General features: G+C 40.9%; 1 protein-coding gene across 1 annotated transcript; it reads left to right on the top strand.

The window, feature by feature from the left end:
- The first annotated feature begins 785 nt into the window (after nt 1–785).
- LOC131166694 (uncharacterized) lies at nt 786–1,382 on the top strand. The gene is made up of 2 exons (XM_058125271.1): nt 786–1,040; nt 1,149–1,382. The coding sequence occupies exons 1-2, from the start codon at nt 786–788 to the stop codon at nt 1,380–1,382; spliced, it is 489 nt and encodes a 162-aa protein (XP_057981254.1).
- The last annotated feature ends 8,369 nt before the right edge of the window (nt 1,383–9,751 follow it).

Genomic DNA, 9,751 nt, shown 5'->3' with positions numbered 1-9,751 from the left:
GGACTTGAGATCACTTCTAACTCCGAAGGATATTATCTTTCTCAAGCCAAGTATGCTTTAGATCTTCTTACTCGAGTAGGACTCACAAATAGTAAGATGCACCACTCCTCTTGAGCTCAACTCAAAACTCACTCCTATGGATGGTACACCTTTAGATGACCCCACCCTATTTTTCCAATTGGTTGGGAGTCTTGTTTATCTTATAGTTACTCACCCAGACATCTCTTATGCCATCCATATTGTCAGTCAATTTCTCTCTAATCCTCGCACACCCCATTATGCCACATTGCTTCACATTCTCAAGTACATCAAGGGGACCCTATTTTATGGTCTCCATTTCTATGCCCACTCTTCACTTGCCGGGTTCGGGGCTTGACAGCTTGGTATCATAGCTAACAGGTTGCTAGGTCTTGTAGACTTGGTTAGGTGTAGCTATGTGTAAATACTAGAGTATAGGATATAGGAAATGGGTAGAGTAGGTCGAAGGTTGTTTTGTTGCTAGATAGGGACTCGTTGGCGGTGTTCTGTATTTTTCTTGGAATGACGATTTTAGTAAAATTATGGCAAACCATTAATGATTTCATGTTGGTTTGATAGGACAGACCTAAACCCGTGAGATTGGTGGTTAACATGGTTAGATGTCAATGATTGTGTAAACTGTATATGACATAGGAATTCTAACCGATTCCTATTCTATTTTCAAAATGGAGCCCAAGGATAACAACTTGGATAGTGGCTTCGAGGAGACTACGAGCTATGAGTCTCCTTCTGTGCCTCAAGGGTTGATGAGGCAGCTTATGCAGGAGATCAGGTGGAGTGTTAGGAGACGTGAACATTCTCTTACTGCAGCGAGATGTACCATCGAGAGGTTCACACGTATACACCCTCCGACGTTTTCAGGAGGACCCGATCCGATGATAGCGAAGGACTGGGTTGAGAAGACCAAAAGGCTTCTGGAGGTCCTACACTGCACAGATAAGCAGAGAGTCCTTTACGCTACCTTCCAACTATCTGGGGAGGCTGGGCGATGGTGGACTGCGGTGAGTCTGCTGGAGAAGTAGAGAGCTGGTCCTATAGAGATGACATAGAGCCACTTCAAGGAAGTGTTCTTTGAGAGATACTTCCTGGCCACCACACGTGATGTTAAGGCAAATGAGTTCTCCGTTTTGACCCAAGGAGATATGACGGTGCAGGGGTATGCTGCTCGGTATATAAAGCTATCCCTTTTCGCACCGTGCTTGATCTCAAATGAGTACGAGAAGACTCGAAGGTTTGATAAGGGCCTAAGGAAAGACATCCACAAATTAGTGGGTATGCTGCAGATTCGTGAGTTTTCGGTTTTGGTGGATAAGACCACTGTGATCGAGACCGACATCCGGTAGGATGAGGTGGATCAAGAATCGAAGAAGAGGCTAGTGCCATTAGGTTCTAGTCAAGGATCATGGAAGAAGAAGAACAAGGGCTCGGGTTACCGGCAGAATACTGAGCGTCAAGGTGCCATAGATGGCATGAAGGTGAGTTCCAGTCATTTGGGGGTAACTGTTATAATTATGGCAAACCACGCCACATGACTTGTGGCTACTGCGCACTAAAGAGAGGCGCCTGCATCTAATATGAACCGGGGTAGCAATCAGATACCTCGGGGAACCAGCCAGGCGAACACAGCTCTGGTGAGGGTATATTCTCTTACTCCAGTGGATGCTGATCTTATGGGGAATGTAGTGACAGGTACCTCGTTATTGCTTTTAAATAGAGCTGTTGTTTTATTTGATTCAGGTGCAACCCATTCTTTTGTATATGTGAACTTCATAAAGCTGTGTGGGGTTGAGACCCAAGTTATGAATACGGATTTATCTGTAGCTACACCATCTGGGAGTGTGACGTCCCGTAGAAGGATGTTGGGAGGCTGCCCAATGGAAATTTAGGGAAGGCTGCTACCGGCGAATCATGTGGTGTATGATATGACTATTTTTGACGTCATACTGGGGATGGATTGGTTATCCTCCAGTTATGTTGTGATTGACTATTGTGGAAAGGTGGTAATGTTCAGACCTCTTGGTGAGCAGGAGTATGAGTTTGCAGGATCGTGTGTACGTTCGACGCCATAGATTTTATCAGAATTATAGGCGAGGAGGCTACTTTTAGACAGATCTCAGGGGTACCTAGCTTGCGAGAAGGAAACACCGTGGGATGAGTTGAAGCTTGAGGATATTTGAGTGGTTAAAGAGTTTCTGGATGTGTTTCCAAAAGACTTACCCAGTTTACCTTCAAATCGTGAGGTGGAGTTTGTGATCAAGTTGGTGTCTGGAAAGGCACTGATTGCTAAAGCTCTGTACCGGATGGCTCCAACAGAACTTTAGGAGTTGAAGGAGTAGTTGCAGGCTGGACAAGGGCTTTATCCAACCTAGTGTTTCACCCTAGGGAGCTCCAGTTTTGTTCGTGAAGAAGAAGGATGGGTCGATGCGCATGTGCATTGATTACCGTGAGATCAACAACGTGACTGTGAAGAATTATTATCCATTGCCTCATATTGATAATCTCTTTGACCAACTACAGGGGACACAAATCTTTTCGAAGATCGACCTTGAGGGTATCATCAGGTGAGGGTTATATCTGAGGATGTTACGCAAACTGCTTTATGAACTAGATATGGCCACCACAAGTTTTTAGTCATGCCTTTTGGGTTGACGAATGCTTTGGCAGTGTTTATGGATTTTATGAACAGGGTTTTCCATGAGTACAGGGACCAGTTTATAGTGGTGTTTATCGATGACATTCTGATATACTCGAGGAGTCCAGAAGAGCATGAAAATCATCTAACGTTGGTGCTATAGATTCTGCGGGAGAGGAAGTTGTATGCCAAGCTGAAGAAATGTGGGGTTTGGTTGAAAAAAGTTGCATTTTTAGGCCATGTGGTGTTTAAGGGTGGTATCTCAGTTGATCCTAGCAAGATTGAAGTTGTGGTGGACTAGGAGAGACCGAAGAGTGTGCAGGAGGTTTAGAGTTTCCTATGACTGGTGGGTTATTATCATCGATTTCTGGAGGGATTCTATAAGTTGTCTAGGCCTCTGACACAATTAACCAGGAAGGGGGTGAAGTTTGATTGGACCGAGGATTGCGAGTAGTGTTTCTAGGAGTTGAAACAACGATTGGTTACTACTCCGGTTTTGACCATTCCTTCTGGGGAAGATGGTTATGTGATCTATAGTGACACAAATCTGAAGGGTTTGGGATGAGTTCTTATGTAATAGGGTAAGGTAATAGCTTATGCTTCTCAACAACTCAAGGAATACAAGAAGAATTACCTTACGCATGATCTGGAATTGGCCACTATAGTTTATGCATAGAAGATCTAGCGACACTACCTGTATGGTGTTCAGTGTGAGATTTTCATTGATCACAAAAGCTTCAGGTACTTTTTCACGTAGAAGGAGTTGAACATGAGGCAGAGACGGTGGCTTGAGCTAATCAAAGACTACAATTGCACCATCAGTTATCACCCGGGGAAAGCTAACGTGGTAGCTGATACGTTAAGTCGGAAGTCAGAGCCTGTGACAGTATCTGTAGTTGTGGCTTAGCATCATATCAGACAAGATCTAGAAAGTCTTGGTATATAGTTGGTGACCGGTGATCATCAAGCTTACATTGCTAGTTTGGTGATCCAGCCGACTTTATTTAAGCGTATTAAACCTACGCAGGCTAGTGATGCAGAGTTAGTTGAAACTATGGAGAAAGTGCAGCAGGGATTGGCTACAGAGTTTAACATCTCTGAAGGAGGTGTGTTAAGGTTTGGAACTAGGCTGTATGTTCCAAACAACGACAAGATTAGAAGGACGATTCTGGAGGAAGCGCATCGTTCTTTATATACGATACATCCTGGTATCACGAAGATGTATCGGGATTTGTGCTAGACCTTATGGTGGAGTGGTATGAAAAAGGAGATTACTCGGTTCGTGGAGCAGTGTCAGACGTGTCAGTAGGTGAAAGCTGAACATAAAAAGCCGGCAGGGCCGTTACAGCCCTTAGCTATTCCGGAGTGGAAATGGGAGCACATTTCCTTGGACTTCATTTCTGGATTGCCGCCAGTGTTTCACAGGCAGAATGTCATTTGGGTAATCATGGACAAGTTGATGAAATTTGCTCACTTTTTATCGATGAAGGTTAGCTACCCTTTGAGTAGGCTAGCAGATTTGTATGTGCATGAGATAGTCAGAATGCATGGGGTACCAATGTCCATAGTGTCAAATTGAGACCCAAGGTTTACCTCTCATTTCTAGGAGAGCTTGTAGGAAGCACTAGGGACGAAGCTTACTTTCAATACAAAGTTCCACCCCCAGACTGATGGATAGTCGGAGAGAATAATACAGATCTTGGAGGATATGTTACAGGCTTGCATGTTAGACTTCGGTGGTGGTTGGATGCAGTTTCTACCACTAGTAAAGTTTGCATATAACAATAGCTTCCAGGCTAGTATTGGGATGGCACCGTTCAAGGCCCTGTATTGTCAGAGGTGTCGGTCTCCTCTGCATTGGGATGAGAATGGTGAACGTAAGGTTTTAGGACCTAAACTCGTGTAGCAGGTGTCTGAGAAGGTGGGTTTGATCCAGGATAGGATTAGATTAGCTCAGAGTCAGCAGAAGAGTTACGCGGATGTTCACCATCGTGAGTTGGGATTTGAGGTGGGGGGTAAGATATTTCTGAGAGTCGCTCCGATGAAAAGGGTGATGAGATTCAGGAAAAAGGGCAAGCTGAGCCCGAGGTGAACCATTCTAGGTTCTTGAGCGAGTGGGTTTGGTAGCCTATAGGATTGCACTACCCCCAGCACTCTTGAGGATCCATGACGTGTTCCACGTATCCATGTTGAGGAGGTATGTGTCAGATCCATCGCACGTTATTAGTTACGAGAACTTGGAAATTAAGGATGCTTTAGCTTATGAGGAGGTACCTATTCAGGTTCTGGACCATAAAGTTCAAAAGTTACGTACCAAGGACATACCGCTAGTGAAGGTATTGTGGCGAAATCACGAGGTGGAGGAAGCTTCTTGGGAATTGGAAGCGGAGATACGCCGGAAGCATCCACAATTGTTCTGAGAGCTAGTTTGGTTGAGTAAGTGTGAATGATGCTATTATTGTATTGTGATAGGTGGTTAGTCTTTGGGAGTGTGTGTTATTGTGAGCTCCCAAGATGGTATATGTATGTAACCAAGGTATTCCTTCTCCATAAGCGAAGATATGTATGTATTGTGACGGGACTGCGTTGAAAGTAGCCACTGACTCTTCCTAGAGTCTGGTATGTGTATTTGGTTATGTGGATGAGTTTATAAATGAGAGATTACAAATTTTGAGGATGAATTTTTTTGTAAGGAGGGGAGGTTGTAAGAACCCGACCCTTGAGATGTGGATTAATGAATAAGAAAAGGGTAAAACAGTAAATTGAGTAGGCTTCGTCGACAAAGCCAGATTTTCATTGATGAAGGCACTTCTATTGTTCAGCAACGAAATTCAGAGGTTCGTTGACAAGGAGAATCCAAGAGGTTTTGGGAAATCTGAAAATCTCAAGCTCGTTGACGAGACCACCACTATGTCAACAAACTTCCTTCGCTAGCTCGTCGACGAAGACGCCGCCTCGTTAATGAAGTTGGTCGAGTCAAAGGTGCTATAAATATCATTTTGGGTTGCTTAGAGACTAAGATATTAAAATTCTCTCTCTCTCTCTCTCTCTCTCTCTCTCTCTAGAATTTGGAGCATCTCTTGTTCTCTCTAGATTTCTTCGCCGTTCATAGTCAAAATCGACGAACTGACGTTACTGCGAGAATCAGAAAAGGAATCTCTATGTGTTATGTGGAATGGAACTTCGTTTTGAGGTCTGCAGATTTTGACCCAAAAATCAAGGTAAGACTCAATTTTTATTTTCGTTTCGGTAGATTTGTAGAGCGTAAGATTGTAAGTAATTATTGTACTGTGATTTTTAGGTTTTGGAAACTCGGTTCATGGTTTAGGAGTCGTAGAGTTCGTCTTGGGATTTTCGGGGAAAGGTAAGGGGATTCTATTTATATTGGTTATTTTTTAAATCGGATTTGATAGAACTATGGTTCACTATCCTGTGTATGTTTTGGCTACTTATTTGGGGAAATCCAACGGGTAAAATTATAGGGTTTTCACATTGCAATTTTGGGAAAAAGGGGGTATCGGGGTGCATCTCTGGTTTCATTAGAAAATCGTAGATACATTGTGTTATAGAGATGGTCGTTCCTTCACTTGTTTTTAAACTGTATTTTGAAAATCATGATTTTGTGATTACCAAATAAGTGTAGAATGAATTGTTATATGAACATGCATTGAGTTATGATTTGCTGAAATGAGATATAGGAACGTGAGTTCCGAATTGTTCTAGGTTGTGAAAGAGTGTCCGGCTCTATATCCGAGGGTGTGAAATACCACCTGTCAGTGGCAAGAGTGTCTGGCTCTATATCCGAGGGCGTGAAATATCGCCTTTTATCGGCTAATTACTGAAGGGTGTGGATCCACCAGTTGTACTGGTGCGATGCCATGGGAGCTTAGGGCTACACCATGTGCAGGGGACACCATGTAATGCGGGCCGACTTCGTGCTGAAGGGTGTGACGACACCAGGTTACTTGATCATGTGTGTGTGTATATTGAGAACTATACTGGAACTGTTTTGTGAAAATACTGGAACTATATTGAATTGTATATGTTTATGTCATGATAACACTCATATGTCACACACCGATATAACCTGATTCTTCCTTACTAAGATATGTTCCACTGCTATCGTACGTACATGTTTTCAGGTCCTTTGAGTAACCGAAACTAGCGTCCTTGTGTTGGGAGCGTAATGGTCGGTATATTGTGTGAAGTGCTTGTGTAAGTACTAGGACTGTAACGAGGGTTGTCGTTTTGGGTATTTGCTGGTACCCTGGGTTATGTTTTGTAATATGGAGTTTAGACTCTATCAGTATAGACTCTAGTATGGTACAATATATGTATGGAATGAACTTTTCCGCTATGTATATGTCGTGAATGTGAATGTATATGGGGTGTACGGGAACCCCACGGGGTCAGACCCTCATTGATTATAGTATCATTTGTGTTTTGTATGATATAGGGACAGACTAAGTTACTACATCACACCTTGGGTCCCATTGCCGGGTTCGAGGAGTGACAGGGTCCGCCATGGCTAAAACCACTGCTTCGCCCCTTGTGAAATGCAAAGATTCCAACAAAAGTGGATGCTACTTTTTTTGTTTATACAATAATGGAAATGATCTTTGTGTTAGGTGGTCCAAGGCCTTCTCAACCCCAAAAGTTAGCTCATGGGGTGAGGCTTTCCCTCACACTTAATAACTTACCACTATCCCCTTTCACAATTGATGTGGGATAATTCCAACAATCTCCCCCTTACACATCGTGCTCCAAATTGGTGGCACCACATACCCGGCATCCTGGGGATAATGTTGTACCATGGCTCTGATACTAGTGTTAGAACTGGAAGAGCCCATGGGTGGGCTTGATACACATGGGTGAACACCAAATTGACCCAAAAGTCTAAGCATATTGGGTCTTGGGTCCAACCATGTATATAAGCATCCATCATCCACTCAAATTTTCAATGTGTGACAAACTCACAATTCTCAACAACCATGAGCTAGATTTTGTGGTTGAGAAGGCCTTGGACCGCCCAACACCGGTATCAGAGCTGACGATTCGTAACTCTAGGTGAGTGACATCGTAAAAGTTGAGATATAAAGCTAACTCTTCTGATGTGCTAATAGTCGAAAGACCAAGAGTGTGACCGAGGCCAATAAGGATCATTTAGGGCCTGGGATGGATCCGAATAGGGTCAAGATGTGGGAGATAGGATTGGTTCGGAGGCACGTGGAATGCAATCTGAGACACATAAGGTGCTAGTGGTAAGACCCACTTGAGCAACTGTTGGGAAATTGAGCTTACTCCCATAAGGGAGACAATTTCCGTTCAAGGGGAAGCAATTGGAACTCATAAGTGAGGGGGAGATTGTTGAGAATTTTATTTGTGAGTTTGTCCCACATTAGAAAATTTGAGTAGATGATGAATGTTTATATACATGGTTGGACCCAAAACCCAATAGGCTTAAGCTTTTGGGTCAAGTTGGTGTCCACTTATATGTATCAAGCCCACCCATGGATTCCTCTAGTACTAACACTTTGTTATTATTATTCGTTTCATTACCTTACCGTGACAATCACATTATTGTGGTCATCTATTTATGTAATTCCCGCTCATTTTTGGTTTCAAACAAGGAGAAATTCATTACTTTTCAAATGTCATTAAGATTTATAATCGTTGTTGGTGAAATTTTTTTATTAGGAATTAAGATACACTGATCTTCAAACCACGTATTATTTTGGTCATCTTAATCTCTGCTAATTTTTTTTTTTTTAAATAAAGCAGAGAAATCCATTATTATTCAAATGTCATTAAATATTTATAATGGTTGGTGAATTTTTTTATTAGTAATTGGCTAAAGCAATCTTCATACCTTGACGTGGTGAAGGAAAATGAGATTCAAACTGTATTGACAACTTCAATGTCCAAATCTACATTGTGAACAGTGTGAAGATTGTGTTTGTAAACAAGTGGTCGCAAACTAGGTAAACATGGAAGCTGCTAGGCCCTTTGAAATTTGTTGTTAGAGCCTCTTGAATTATTTCTTCCTATGTTCTCTGCGAGGTTAGTTTCAATTTCTTCTTCCACTGCTTTTGGTTTGGGATTTCTTTATTTTCTTTTTCCCTGCATTCTATCCATTTATGTTTTATTATAACTATGATACGTGTTATCTTATTAGCATTCGCTTGGGATTGTGTTGTTTTGCCGTTGAAGCGAACTTAAAATCCTCTATTTTAAAAGAAAAAACCCAAAAAATTATTGCATAATCATTTTTTGCTTCCATTTTTTTTAAAAAAAATATTAAACCTTTTTAATTTTTTGAAAATATGAAAAAAATTTCAAAGTATGCAGAAAATCCCCTTTGACTTGGTTTCTTTGACTTCAAGCTTTATTTACTGTCCACCTTCCTTGACCATGCAATAATAGGGAGCCTTGTGTAATTGGAGATACTCTCCATTAGAAGTTGAGCTAACAAAACCATAACAAAAGAATGGTAAGTGCCATTACAAATAATAAAATCAAATTTGAAACAAGAACAAAATTGAATAAAACTATCATCCATTACAATTAAACCAAATAATATCATATCATATTCACATCACCAACATCCTAGCTTACTACCTTATTTATCATCATCAAAATCAATAACTTACAATAATAAAAGTAGTACTATGCATTAGCATTATAGAGAGAAATGTCTGGTTTGTTCTACAATTTATGTTATGGTCTATTTTGTTACAATTTAGATACCAAACCAAACGGCACTTTTTAGATATATATATATATATATATATATATATATATATATATATATATATATATATATGATGAGCTTTGAGGTCATTATTGAACTGACTAATTTTTTTTAACCATTCTCTCATGAAACCAAACAGAAAAAGAAGATAGTCGGATGAAGAGAAATGAAATAGATAATATTAGGTCATTATGACAATATATATGATCACTTATATTTAATTAAATTAAATTAAAATTTGAAATATATCTCAAAAAGGCCTACCTAAATATCTATTCTAAATCAAAGATCAATTATGCACATTTTTGACAATTTACATGACTCAATCT

The sequence above is a fragment of the Malania oleifera genome, chromosome 10, assembly GCF_029873635.1.
Source record: "Malania oleifera isolate guangnan ecotype guangnan chromosome 10, ASM2987363v1, whole genome shotgun sequence".
Lineage (NCBI taxonomy): Eukaryota > Viridiplantae > Streptophyta > Magnoliopsida > Santalales > Ximeniaceae > Malania > Malania oleifera.
Note: the sequence above shows the minus strand (reverse complement) of the source record. Positions and strands in the feature narration are given on the sequence as shown.

Bases quoted from the DNA above. Each gene is read 5' to 3' on its own strand.
- LOC131166694 (XM_058125271.1), top strand. From the start codon at position 786: ATGAGGCAGCTTATGCAGGAGATCAGGTGGAGTGTTAGGAGACGTGAA. The intron at 1,041-1,148 runs GTGAGTCTGCTG...CGTGATGTTAAG, and splicing joins CTGGGCGATGGTGGACTGCG to GCAAATGAGTTCTCCGTTTT.